Source organism: Suillus discolor (assembly GCF_016758755.1).
Source record: "Suillus discolor strain FC423 chromosome Unknown F5147scaffold_107, whole genome shotgun sequence".
NCBI classification, from domain to species: Eukaryota; Fungi; Basidiomycota; class Agaricomycetes; order Boletales; family Suillaceae; genus Suillus; species Suillus discolor.
In genome coordinates, this window is record NW_024541354.1 from 68276 (window position 1) to 82100 (window position 13825).

At 46.6% G+C, this 13825-nt stretch overlaps 5 protein-coding genes across 5 annotated transcripts; 4 read left to right on the plus strand and 1 right to left on the minus strand.

The window, feature by feature from the left end:
• Nucleotides 1–960: 960 nt before the first annotated feature.
• F5147DRAFT_29785 (WD40-repeat-containing domain protein) lies at nt 961–3019 on the minus strand. Its single transcript, XM_041429094.1, has 5 exons — nt 1958–3019; nt 1872–1895; nt 1757–1816; nt 1487–1699; nt 961–1427 (listed from the first exon to the last, which is right to left on the minus strand). The coding sequence occupies exons 1-5, from the start codon at nt 2978–2980 to the stop codon at nt 1197–1199; spliced, it is 1551 nt and encodes a 516-aa protein (XP_041286075.1). The 5' UTR covers nt 2981–3019; the 3' UTR covers nt 961–1196.
• Nucleotides 3020–4057: 1038 nt separating this feature from the next.
• On the plus strand, nt 4058–4892 carry F5147DRAFT_658280 (uncharacterized protein; the record flags this gene model as incomplete). Its single annotated transcript, XM_041434414.1, has 3 exons — nt 4058–4183; nt 4607–4686; nt 4742–4892. The coding sequence occupies 3 exons, from the start codon at nt 4058–4060 to the stop codon at nt 4890–4892; spliced, it is 357 nt and encodes a 118-aa protein (XP_041286076.1).
• Nucleotides 4893–5100: 208 nt separating this feature from the next.
• Nucleotides 5101–6451, plus strand: F5147DRAFT_780465 (Alpha/Beta hydrolase protein; the record flags this gene model as incomplete). Its single annotated transcript, XM_041442457.1, has 9 exons — nt 5101–5290; nt 5345–5448; nt 5500–5562; nt 5598–5663; nt 5715–5945; nt 5992–6013; nt 6061–6132; nt 6188–6269; nt 6325–6451. 9 exons carry the CDS (start codon nt 5101–5103, stop codon nt 6449–6451), a joined length of 957 nt encoding a protein of 318 aa, XP_041286077.1.
• A 341-nt stretch (nt 6452–6792) lies between these two features.
• F5147DRAFT_780466 (uncharacterized protein) lies at nt 6793–7315 on the plus strand (the record flags this gene model as incomplete). Its single annotated transcript, XM_041442458.1, has 4 exons — nt 6793–6971; nt 7051–7137; nt 7186–7207; nt 7265–7315. 4 exons carry the CDS (start codon nt 6793–6795, stop codon nt 7313–7315), a joined length of 339 nt encoding a protein of 112 aa, XP_041286078.1.
• Nucleotides 7316–8311: 996 nt separating this feature from the next.
• On the plus strand, nt 8312–10623 carry F5147DRAFT_780467 (Alpha/Beta hydrolase protein; the record flags this gene model as incomplete). Its single annotated transcript, XM_041442459.1, has 15 exons — nt 8312–8501; nt 8556–8671; nt 8712–8770; nt 8828–8882; nt 8934–9164; nt 9211–9352; nt 9413–9494; nt 9549–9759; nt 9813–9844; nt 9895–10116; nt 10177–10197; nt 10254–10261; nt 10316–10445; nt 10494–10515; nt 10573–10623. 15 exons carry the CDS (start codon nt 8312–8314, stop codon nt 10621–10623), a joined length of 1572 nt encoding a protein of 523 aa, XP_041286079.1.
• Nucleotides 10624–13825: the final 3202 nt, after the last annotated feature.

The following is a 13825-nucleotide window of genomic DNA, read 5'->3' on the forward strand; positions in this document are numbered from 1 at the left end:
GTAGTTGATCATGCACAAGTGACAAGTCCTCTCGATATCACGATTTGTCGTCACCATGTAGACTCGTAACCAGTCTGACTATGCGTCAATTTGAGATGGTGAGAATTTATTGACGTAGTCAGACTGGTCGAACTCGGAGTGATTTGGCAGGCGAAGCGAGGAGTTTGAAATTTGGCAGATGCCGGTATGCCGCTTTGGGGTAACATTACCGCAAACTCTTTCGTTCGTACCGTGAAAAGTAAGTACAGTATCCTCTCAAATACAACAGTACATCACGCTGGAGCACTAATAATTGATTAGGATAAACTGCTCGAACTCCTGAACCCATTATTTACAAGGACAAATTTAATGTTTTTAGCGTACGTGATCTCGCTGCAGCAATAAGTTCAAAGGTGACTGACAGTGATAGCTGTCTTGTTGGGAGAAAGGAGTAGAGGGAGAATCATAGCAAGGGTCTTTCCAGAGCCTGTCGCAGCTCGAAGTACAACGTGTTTCGCAGAAAGTAATGATATGAGGCATCTGAGCTGGAACAATTTCGCGAATCGGACGTTGTGATCCTTGGGAAAGAAGATCGAGTCGCGAGAAAGCCTCGAGAACTTGCTGGTGTTGTGTCGTTGAGAGGGACCTCGTAAAGTCCGTTGGGAGATTCTCAATTGTATCTCGAGCAGTGAGCGATAAAGGTCGTACAGAACTCATGGTTGAAACTTAACATAGCATAGTACAGTCTGAGCGAGAGCAGACGTATAACTTGTGCCATATGATCGTAACTACCTCCGGCACGACCGGCACCTATCAAATTTCAAACTCCTCGCTCCGCCCTGCCACGCCACTCCGAGATCGACCAGCCTGGCTACACCACTCGTGCAACCGTGGTAGTATTAGGCCAGGCTGGTCACGAGCCTAGTCACCATGCGCGCTGCGTGAATTTCTAATAGGTTCAGGCAATGATGCAATGGGGACCACCACTGTAAATATGAATTTACAAGTCCTTGTCAAATCATTTATAATAATAAGTATTTCAGAATGTACCAGTAGAGCATATACCATTGATCATCAGCCAGACACGCATGCAGCATGCGAGCGATAGTAAGAAATCTGAGGTATGTAGAGAATGAAAGGTGATTAAAAACCAAAACAAATGAATATTAACGAGACTGATATGTAGGAAAAAATGAAACACACTTGGTAATGTGATGTTACGAGGTAGAAGGCTGAGCAGCGGAGACAACAGGAAGAGGGCGGCGTGGAATGCACCCGAGTGCAAGGCAAAAATTTCCCCAACAACTATGAGCAAGTTGCTGTGTTGTCGACTGTGCCTCAGGAAGCTGAGGCATCGAGTTTGGCTGCGCTGCAGCGTGTGTTATCGTTGAGGACGATAGACCAGCCTGAGCATTAGTCTCCACAGGGGGACGCGCTATCCAGCGCCTCTGAAAAATCAGTTACATATAAGTGCAACAAACCGAGGGACAACTAGTACACTGCTTACCTTGATTTTATGTGCAGCGGAGACTGTTACAGGCCGTGATCCCGAGCGGCCCCCAAAGAAACTGCGTCTGGGATGTTGCTGCAGCGCAATGGACTCACTTGCTGTCGGACCATGTCGAAAGGGGATGAGGATGTTCCAAAAGCGGCGAGCGGAGGATGATTGAGTATTCTGGGAACGATGAGATGGGCCAGGTGGTGCCGAAGGAGGATAAGACTTCGAATGCTCATCATCAATACTTGTACCGTCTGCTTGACGAAACACGAGACTTACCTGAAAAAAATCGCCATGACCATCACTCTCCGATTGTGCCAAAGGATTCGTAGCGTCGACCTGTGATATTTCTATGAGCAAGAGAATGAAGGTAGTCGAATGCAAGAGTACTGACTTCCAGGCAAGACGGCGGTGGCGACTAGAGACGAGTTTCCTACTGTGTAGCTTGTCACTTAGAAGTATGGTTGTAAAAGCACGTACTGTAATCTCTGGAGCTATCTCTTTTACCACCCACAAAGTGACTGTGTTGTTCGTTCCTCCATATGCTACATATTTGCCATCCGGAGAGAATGCCACGCACAAAGCGATTCCGTCCTCTTGATTAAATGGCTGACCGAGTGGCTGACGGGACTTTGTATCCCATAGTCGTGCAATACTTCCTATGCCCACGCATGCTAGCACGTTGTGTTTGGGTGAAAGCGCAACAGAAATCAGCGGATGAGTGTGCTCGAAGCTACAAAGTTCTGTGCCTGAACTACTGTCGAAAGCGCGTGCGAAATGTCCCAAGGCGGCATACAACTTGGTGCCGTCCAAGGACCACACCACAGACCACACATAGTGCCCAAGGTCTCCGATGGGCTCGATGACGAGCTCGCCTGTCTTCGAGTCCCAAATACAAATTGTCTGATTCTTCCCGCCTGATGCGATTTTGTCGCCTGAAGGTGAATATGCAAGTGCAAGCACACCATCCTGCTTCGTTTCGATCGGACCTACCTCGATTTCTCCGCTTTCAAGTACTTTTCGAATCAGGATTGTTCCATCGTCGGATCCGCTTGCAATATGGTTTCCATCAGGAGACCACGACAGTGACCGTATCAACTCCTTATGACCTGTCCAAATGCCTTCAATCATCTCTCCTTCGGTGTTCCACCGCTGAACGCTTCCGTCGTCCCTCCCGCATGCAATTGTCTTCCCATCCGGTGAAAGAGCCAGTGCATGTATAATTCCGCCCTCGCCTGACCAAGGTTTCCCAACGAGAAGCCCTGTGTCACAGTTCCACTTGCGCATCCTGCCGTCCAACGATCCACTCACGATGTGGACGTTGTCGCGCAAGAAGACGAAATCCAAAATTTGATTTTCGTGGCCCTTGAATTGGTACTTTGGAGTTGGTTTCTCGGGTTGCGCGGTGGGTTGAGTTTCCTCGGTGACCGGCATTGCAGGGGGTTCAGACACAGAAGACGTATTTTCCTCAATGGTTGGCATCTGAATCGCAAGTGGAGGCATAGTTCGTTACCGTAAGCTGCCTGTATGGTTTATTCTGGCTCTGACACTGTTCGTGATTGAAAATTACGGGAACAGTTGCACAGTACTTACTGGTTGTTCTGCTGGTTCTTCAATGGTAGCCAGCCAACAACGAAGGTGAGTCTTGCATGCACCGCAAGCATGGGATCCACGAGGCAGCGCCAGTATTTTAATTATAAGAGATTCCATTCTTCCACGAGATCCACTAATTTCATATGATCATTTGCTCAATCCCATTCACGCTGTCATAGCGAATATGTCCTAACACTATGTATACGGATGCAGTGATCTTCAGCTACTCACATGGCTTCTGCCGGTCATTTACCATTTGAACTTTGTTTTAGAGACTTCATTTCCAATTGACTGAGTTCCGCGTCCTCCCGATCCTGCGCGCTCTGAACATTCCTTTGCCCATCAGCTGCGTAATGTGACTGTGGTTCTTCCTGCTGAAGTTTTGTACATGCTAGCTTTATCACTGATTCTTGCCTCGACTTCGGTTGTTTAAAGATCCTAACGGTATGTTGATCTTTTTCTGACTTCCGTATGCAACGCTGAATTCCATTTTAGAACTCGTATAGCTGGCTCCTGATCTTAGTCTGCACCGCTCCGCTGTTCAAATTTTCCAATTGCATTTCAAACTCCAAGTAAGTACTTAGCGCTCTGACCTGCCAGGATCTTCACTCTCACAAAGGATAGAGCTGTTCAATCAATCGCAGACGCTGTCCTGTAAGTGAGGTTCAAAATAGAGTTGTGGTTGTATTCGCTGGTTCATGCGCAAGGTAGTAAATTTATATTCAGGTGTGCAAGCGATTGAACAGTCGGCTGGGGATAACACTCATTGTGAACAATGATCGCTCTATAGTGACTTCTTAAGTTCAGGCTACTTATTTAGAGTATCAATGTGGCCGTATAAAAATCAAAATACCCACAACATGATTCAAAGTACCTGTTTAGGTGACCAGCGTCCATACTCTCCTATTCAATGTTTTATCATATATTCCCACCCTACGATATGTTAGCTAAAGCATCAAAAAAAACAAAGCCTTCCCTTTCTGAGCAATGCCACCACATCCGAAGTTCAACGCATCTGGAACCAACGGAAATATTCGTTCTGATACACACCAGCCACATATACACGGGCAGGCGATGCGAGTGCAGACTGCAAGATTCACGCGTGGTGATGTTGTAAGTCTTGCACACCGGATGGGTGGGGCGACCCGGAGATGGCAGGTGCGTTTCATAATTGGACCACGTACGGATGAAAAACCCCATTGTCTCCGGGTCAGTTGATCGCTTCATTAGAACATGGATGCTACAACATGCAGGGCAACAGGTCGCACTGCTGGAAGGGCACACGGACCAAGTCTTGGCCATTCCAACACCTCCGAATGGTTGCATCCTAGCAAGCACGTCATACGACAATACAACGTGATTATGGAACCTCGACGAGTGGTTTATGAATGCATGACTACCGGTCTGCAGCTGTGATGCTTCTCGGAGCCGAATTGCTCATTGACGGATCCTGTCAGACGCTGTGTACCTTCCCTCACTCCGATGTGCGCATTACCTCGACTGCTATTCCAGTAGTGGAGTCAGACATATTTCTAGCCCTTGGAAACAATGGGAGCGAACCTGGATAAGTCTTCACGGCCAATCGTGACAGCAACCAGGTTGAACCAGCAAGTACCGTGAGTAAAGAAATCAGGTATACGTGTATTGATAACAATTAATCGGCCATTGAAGTTGCTTATCTGATGGGCCACGTATCACGTATGGCTGCTTGAAGAATATGAATTTTGGTGTTGGCAAACCTGGTTGTGCCTTGTCTACGGCAGAACTTCTCACGCGAAGGGAGGTGGCAAAACTTGGCAGAACTCCAGACTCACGGGGATGAACACTGACCCCAAGCCCCCGACATTAACTGCCAGAATCATGATGGGCCGCCATAATCATCCCTCAGTATGCATACGTGTTTGATTATTCGACTTTTCCTTCCCATTAGTACAGAAGAAATACTGATATTCTAAATAAACGTCCCATGTACGATACCAGACGACTCCCTATTTCCCCCTCACAAACTCAAGTTCGCTTGTTCGACGGTGATGCATCTTCTCGCCGTATTTACAGCTCTGCTCGTAGTGGTCGCCGCCAACGCTCGTAGGATAACCATGCACGAGATTGGCGAACACCAACTGGAGGCAGCAAAGCGTTGGCAAACTAGCAGCTCTCAAAGTCGGAGCGTAAAGCATAGTGGTGTTCAGAATATTACGTTCACAAACCCAAAGGCCTCAGGTGAATGAAGTGCTACAAGTAGACATCTAATAAGTCTGATCTATCTTCGTCTAGAATTCTATGTCGATGGCACATCCCTTCCTCTCGTTGACTTCGACGTTGGTCCTAGCTGGTCAGGTCTTCTGCCCATCAGCAACAGCCCTAATGAGACTCGTCAGGTGTGTACATCGGTAGCCATGCATATCCTTTGCTGACATTAAGGACATCAGCTCTATTTCTGGTTTTTTCCTCCCGGCCCCGAAGGGAGTCTTGATGATTTAATCTTTTGGTGCGTTGGTGTACACTGACATTCGTGTTGAGATAATAGCTTATACCTGAAGGACAAACGGTGACCCTGGCTGCTCCTCTCGAAGGTTTGCTGCAAGAGAATGGGGTAAGCCTCTTTATTGACGGTAAGACTCATTTATCACTGAAATGTTTGAAGCCTTTCAGTTGGTCTTGGGATCAGCAAAAACCAACGGTGAATCAACAGAGCTGGACCAACCTGTCCTCCGTCCATTGGGTGGAGCAACCTGTTGGAACGGGATTTTCCCAAGGCATCCCAGACGCACAGAACGAGGACGATGTTGCTACTCAAGTCGTCGGTTTCTTGCAGCAGTTCCTTGAGGTCTTTTCGGAGCTCAAAGGCAAAAAGCTGTATCTAACGGGTGAAAGTGTAAGTTCTCAGAGAGTCCAGTAAACGTTGTATTAACTGTATTTAGTATGCTGGAACATACGTGCCTTGTGAGTCAGATGTCGTTTTCTTTGAACGCGACTTAAAACCAATGAAGATATCGCCAACTATATCTACGAGAACCCCACTCAATTAGACCTCTCGTTGCAGGGAATATGGATCAGTGATCGTACATAACATCTTGACTTGCCCTCTCCGCTCAAGTACTTACGCATGAAGCTCAGCTTCAATCTCGTGGATTGTTGTACAAGGTGAGATCCCTGCAGTGGACTTCGTGAACAAACACGCTAGTCTCTTTTCTTTCAAGTCTGTTCATTTCACTCGGATCTAATATGCAGGTCACTAACAGATTGACGTTTAGTCAAACGTACACGGACTACCTCGACGAGAAGGCCGCGACGTGCAATTACACTGGCTACATGGATCAGTACGTCACATACCCTCCAACAGGTCTTCTTCACCTACCTGGAGACTATCGAGTTTGGTGAGGGCTGCAATGTCTGGGACGATATTTTCATTAATGCATTGACTATCAACCCCGCCTTCAATATCTTTTACATCTGGGACACTGAGTCGAAATGGATGTTAATGAGTACTATATTAACTTCTTCACGTAAGTATCCGATTCTATGGGATGTCTTAGGTTTCCCGTAGGCCATTCGGTTATTGACTCAATGCAACTCGGCTGACGCAGACTTAGAGGGTCATTCCCACAGACGCAGACTCCAATCTACTTTAATAGAACGGATGTCAAGGAAGCCATCCATGCGCCCGTGAATACCAAATGGATTGAATGCACCTTGACCCTAGACTGGTGACCAGCCCGTCTATGAGGCAAACCGTCGATACTCATAGACGGGCTGGTCACCAGTCTACCTTGACCCATGTCTTCCCCAACAACGACAGCAGCCTGTCTCCTGCCTTTACTGTGTTACCGAATGTTATCAAGAAGAACCAGCGGACCGTCATTGTGCATGGTCTCGCCGACTTCGCTCTCATTGCTGATGGGTATGTCTTCGTTTTTGACCTTAATCTTTGTATATCCTGACGCACGGTTCGATGATTTAGAACCTATCGCTAACGACAGCGTCATTGTCGATGGTGTGGGTGCCTATGGCACCATGCACTCGGAGCGAGGACTCACTTATTACGAAGTAGCCTTGAGTGGACACATGTGAATTCACTGCATTATGCAGGGTCTCATTTCTAATGTCTTCCATAGGATTCCACAGTTTGCGCCAGTGGTGAGTTGACAATGCTGACGTGCACATATGTCCTAATGCAGGAACCAATGATTTCAGCCTGCCTTCCAGATTATGCAGTACTTGATGGGCTTTAGGGACACGCCTTAGCTAGAAGCTAGCACTGCGTAAAGACCAAGGCTATGAGCACTTGAAGTAGGTGAGGTAAGCTGAGGTAGTTGGACATGACAATAGAATCATTGATCAACTTTGAAATAGCCTTACAGTGTATGTGTAAGGACATGAAACAATTAGCATAGCATCAGCAAACGACTATGTAAAAAGTTCTGTTCGTTTCATCTCCAAATACAGGAACAACACTGATTGCCGACGCTTGTTGCCAGTTGTGACGGTATTCACGCCATAGGTTTCTCCGTGTCGCTGTTGCTGATGCCGAGTGTGTTATGTGACCGTATGGCGTATTATGTTGTTGATGCTGGACTTGGTTCTGGAAGCTGCAGGGAATGTCACTGTCAGCATGATAGTTCATTGCCGACTTAACCGGTATGTTTGACCCGGAGACAGGTCCTTTTTCCGGCCTCGGAAGTATTGTACGGAGCCGAAATGAAACTGTTTACTATAAAAATAATGTTAATGAAACGACTTCGATGTTTTAGAATTGAGCACACCTTGTTGCCGAGCCTGCCGCGAGGGTACACTTGCAATACTAAGGCCGGCCAGAATCACGATATTCACGAACTTGTACATACGCCATCACTTCACCTAATTGACATATCGATCTGCCACCGAGCAATGCGGGAAAATCAACGGATACATTCACACTGCGTCTGCAACTCGTGCATGGGTTGCCCAAATTGACTAGCTTGAACAACAGCCACCAAGGACCGTGAGTAGTACACACGTGCTAATCACGATTAATCAGCCAAATTGATCCGACCCGGAGTTGCCACTGCCAGTACGCGACCGAAGAACACATGGTGCCGCCATGATCATCACTCGACATGCATGGGTACTCAATGATTTATGTAACTGTCCGTTCCCACCAGTACAGAAATACCCATATCTTAAATAAAAGCCTCATGCACAATACCAGATGACTCCCTATTTCCCCCTCACAAACTCAAGTTCGCTTGTTTGACGGTGCCAATGCGTCTTCTCGCCATATATGCGGCTCTACTCGCAGTGGTCGCCGCTAGCGCTCATAAGAAGACCAAGCGCGAGATTGGCGAACACCAACTGGAGGCAGCAAAGCGTTGGCAAACTAGCGGCTCTCAAAGTCGGAGCGTAAAGCACAGTGGTGTTCAGAATATCACATTCACGAATCCAAAGGCCTCAGGTGAATAACGTGTTACAAGTAGACTTTTAATAAGTCTGATCTATCTTCGCCTAGAATTTTATGTCGATGGCACATCCCTTCCTCTTGTTGATTTCGACGTCGGTCCCAGCTGGGCAGGTCTTTTACCTATCAGCAACAGCCCTAACGAGACTCGTCAGGCGAGTACACGGGTAGCCTATGCACACCATTTGCTGAAATTAAGGACATCAGCTCTATTTCTGGTTTTTTCCTCCCGGCCCCGAAGGGAGTTCTGATGATCTAATCTTTTGGTGCGTCACCAGAAGTGCTGTGATGTTCGTTGCTGACCATACATCTTATACCTGAAGGACAAACGGTGGCCCTGGTTGCTCCTCCCTCGAAGGTTTACTGCAAGAGAATGGGGTAAGCCTCCTTGTTGACGACAAGACTCATTTATGGCTGAAATGTTTGAAGCCTTTCAGTTGGTCTTGGGGTCAGGCCAAACCGACGGTGAATCAACAGAGCTGGACCAACCTATCCTCCGTCCTTTGGGTGGAGCAACCCGTTGGAACGGGATTTTCCCAAGGCATCCCAGACGCACAGAACGAGGACGATGTTGCTACTCAAGTCGTCGGCTTCTTGCAGCAGTTCCTTGAGGTCTTTTCGGAGCTCAAAGGCAAAAAGCTGTATCTAACGGGTGAAAGTGTAAGTTCTCAGAGAGTCCGGTAAACGTTGTATTGACTGTATTTAGTATGCTGGAACATACGTGCCTTGTGAGTCAGATGTCGTTTTCTTTGAACGTGACTTAGAGACCAATGAAGATATTGCCAACTATATCTACGAGAATCCCACTCAATTAGACCTCTCGTTGCAGGGAATATGGATCAGTGATCGTAAGTAACATTTTGACTTGCTCTGTCTCTTCCCAAGTGCTTATACACGAAACTCCTCAGCTTCGATATCGTGGGATGTGGTGCAAGAGGAGATCCCTGCAGTGGACTTCGTGAACAAATACGCTGGTCTCTTTTCTTTTAAGTCTGTTCATTTCACTCAGATCTAGTTGCAGGTCACTGACCGATTGATATTTAGTCAAACGTACATGGACTACCTCAACGAGAAGGCCGCGACGTGCAATTACACTGGCTACATGGATCAGTACGTCACATACCCTCCAACAGGTCCTCTTCCTCTACCTGGAGACTCTATCGAGTTTGCTGAGGGCTGCGATGTCTGGGACGATATTTTCTATAATGCATTGATTATCAACCCTGCTTTCGATGTCTATCGCATCTGGGATACTGTGAGTCCAAGAGGATTTTAATGAATACTGTGTTGACTTCTTCTCCACGCAAGTATCCGATTCTATGGGATGTCTTAGGTTTCCCGTAGGTTATTCAATCATTGACTGAATGCAACCCGGCTGACGAAGACCTAGAGGACAGACGCAGTCTCCGATCTACTTTAACCGAATAGATGTCAAGGAAGCTATCCACGCGCCCGTTGAGACCCAGTGGTCGGAATGCTCCAATATTAATGTCTTCCCCAACGGAGACAGCAGCTTGCCTCCTGCCTTCACTGTGTTACCGAATGTTATCGAGAAGAACCAGCGGACCGTCATTGTGCACGGTCTCGCCGACTTCATTCTCATTGCTGATGGGTATGACTTCACTTTCGACCCTAATCTTCGTATATTCTGACGCACGGTTCAATAATGTAGAACAAGAATTGCTATTCAAAAGTAAGTGTGTTCTTGAGTGTGACTGTATCACTTTCATTGATATGATTCATCTGTAGCATGACCTGTGCGTGACTCATAATGTTTGATGCACGCTACTAATCACTCATTATATTCTCAGGGAATGGTTTGCAAGGATTCCAGACGCCTATCGCTAACGACAGCTTCATTGTCGATGGTGTGGGTGCCTATGGCACCACACACTCGGAGCGTGGACTCACATATTACGAAGTAGCCTTGAGTGGACACATGTGAGTTCGCTGCAATTCACAGGGTCTCGTTTCTGATGTCTCCTGTAGGATTCCGCAGTTTGCGCCAGTGGTAAGTCGGCAATGCTGATGTGCAGATGTGCCCTAACGCAGGAACCGATGATTTTAGGCTGCCTTCCAGATTATGCAGTACCTGATGGGCTTTAGGGACACGCCTTAGATAGATATTTGCTTCGTTTCCACATCGCAGGCAGAGCCATGCCACCATCCTGCCGGCCCTGAATCAAAATCAGTAGACCATATGTCCTGCTCACGCTAGTCCTTGTATTTTTATCACCTTGGTGTTTATATGTACATTCGTGGAACAATTCCTGCCACATCAAGACGCGACTGCACTCATTGAAGGGTTCTAGGCAACGATCTCGAAGGTTCCCGTAGTTGGGAAGGACATGCCAGCAGACTGTAAGCGCAGATGAAGTCCGATTCCATAGCCTATGCCATACAGCTCTCATGAAACTGTCCTTATAGGAAAGATGCATAATCTACTGAACGAAATTGGATGCAAAATCTTCAAGACGGGCGACGGCAAGTCAAGAAGTATACGTTGATACTGCCCAAAACTGTTCCCTAGTCTGCCATGGTTTTCCCAGCGCGTCACTTCGCATCGGCGAGTAGTATACGTACGATTTCACCAGAACGATTCCTTTCGGTTATGCCCACAACTTACAAGGACATCTTCATCGCTCTTGAGCATGGTTCGCCGTGATCAGGTGCGCGTCCAAAATGGAATCCCTCTCTCTGCTCTCGGCCCACGTCTTCATTTACTGGGTGCTTCTGCGCTTCAAAACAGCCTCTTCGCACCATTTGTGCTTTTACACCGTATCATCGCATCAAATCTGTACATTGATGGATTCTTCGGTGAGTTGGATGCGGGCGCAGCACAAGAGGAGGATAGGATAATACCGCCTACAAAAGTTGGAGTTATGTTCTCTGTGTAATCTTGCTGAACGAGTCTCTGCTCCGCATCGGGAGAGTCTGAACCAACCTCCTTGGCTATGACACTCAAGTCTATTGTTGGGTATATATATCGGATGTCTATCACAATATTAATATGAATGAATATAAAGAACACCTGGGACATCATCGAGATTCTGCCTTTCAATGGGCCTGTTCACAATTTTGTAAAATGTGACTAGTACTATAGTACTGGTCGAACTTGACCTATAGTCGACTTTGGACGATTGGTGTGTTTAACGTTGTTAGGATCAGAAGGTTTGCATCACGTGACTGATATGTTTCGGACGCGTCGAACAATTTTCATTCAACCGTTTGTGTATCTGCGTCTATACGTGCGATATATACGGTTACTAAAGTCATACCTGAATGCAAGGCTCAGAACAATCAACACCTTGGCCCTTGATGTGTGCTTCACATGGTGGAAACCTTGATCTCTCTCAGGTCATCATAGCGGCTCGAAGTTCAAGCTTCAGTGACGCCAACAGCACCAGTACGGTTAGTGTATGACGCCTCCTACTTACCTTCAAAGCAACTTCATGGTGGTCAATTCAGTCGATAATTGATAATGTTAACTGCAGCCCCATCATGCTGTCGTTCTATACACACACTCAGTCCTCACAGATCTGCACAAGGTGACAAGGTCTCACAGATATCAGTTCAACAGATGATGGCTTTTAACAAGTGTTCACGTTACAGGCTTACAGCAATGCATCACTTACACCCACACAAATCCACTGTAAGATACACCATGTAGCTTGAAGTACTCATGTCAAGGCAACACCAGCATGATGCATGCATCAGCTCCATGAAATCACATTTTACACTTTTTTAATATAGGCCTTATTTATTATACTTAAATTGAACTTTGAAATTACTGATGAATATTACAGCTGATTCCAAAACTATGCGGAATCGCAAAATCAAAACTTGTGCGTCGGAAATGTCCGGACAAGGACCCCATAAGCACCTGAGTGAGACATTTGCAGTAGTGTTAGCGTACATATGCGATTCACTACATGACAATGTTGTCACCATCAGATTCCTCCCCAGAGATACCTGAATTCAAGGCTACTTTCATTATTCACCTTGATACATACACCAAGATTACTACTGAAAGTAATGGCAAAGCAAAAACCAAGGAAGTGAAATCTACCAAAGTCAAGGAACTTGTCTTTCAAATCTCCGAGCCCAACTACATTGAATTTTTGACTATAATTCTCGCGAAGCACAACAAGTACTCACCACTGCCTCAAAACGAGCCCTCCCGTTTGCGACCTTTGTCACAGTCCATTGCTGTTCGACGTATGCTAACTTATAGTTAGGGTCAAGAACTGTAACAAAATGAGACATGGACTTAAGCAAAAAAAAAAGATACTCACCTAGACAGATAAAGTAGACGTCTGAGTCACTAGCTTTCTGGTAGTACTTCTCGACGTTCTTGAGACCCTTCGTAATGGCGTCCACGATGATTGCATATTCTGGATTTCCGGCCATTGCCCCCCACGTGCTAGCGAGACACTCTAGCGTGGGTATGGTCTGCCAGGCTGTTGGGTACGCGACCGAAGAGAACGATTGCTGTGCAGTCGCAGGTTCCTATAACAATAAGTAAATAAAATAAAAATGAATATACAAATAAATACCTTGAGGACATCATGCACTAGCCGTAGCTTTCTCCAGTCGGCTCGATCAAGCTTGAAGTCGCTATATGCCTTGTTGCGCAACTTTGGGACTTCGTGGCTTTCGTCGGCAAGCAGAGTAAAGCGGTTGACAGCCTGAAAGATGTTAGATACTAAACCAGTGATTGTATGTCTGACTTACCAGGCGAAGGGACAAGAAGCGCTTGAGGCACTTGAATAAGGACGCCCAGCGCGTTCTCACCCATGACAAAATCTCACGAACAGCAACACCTTCTTCCTCACATGATTTTTTGAAAAATGCTTGAGCTTGTGGTGATTTGCGGATCTGATTATTGATTGCGTCAATGAGAACTCGAAGACAAAAAAGAGGACTTTACCTGTTCAATGAGTGCCAGCGCTTTTCCAACAGCATTGCCGACATCGAAACCGTCCTCCACAATAGCATCAGGGTCGTGTTCCAATGCCGCAAGTTGTGCAGTCAAGCTAGTGATGTCAGTTTCCTCATCATGATCAATAGCATGACGAATCTTGCATAGTAATGTGGCCTGTGGGGTGGGTGCGACTCCATCAACAAAATGTTGCGCCGCAAGATTCAAGATGTGCTCTTGACAGCGGATGCGGCAGGGACCTGGAAGCCAGTGGGTCCCGTCCTCGTCTATGGCCTTTGTGACTTCATTCATAGTGGTATCATTATTTGAGGCATTGTCCGATGTCATCCATCCAACCTATGCAATCGAAGTCAATCCACAGCTGAAGCCAGACTCTGGA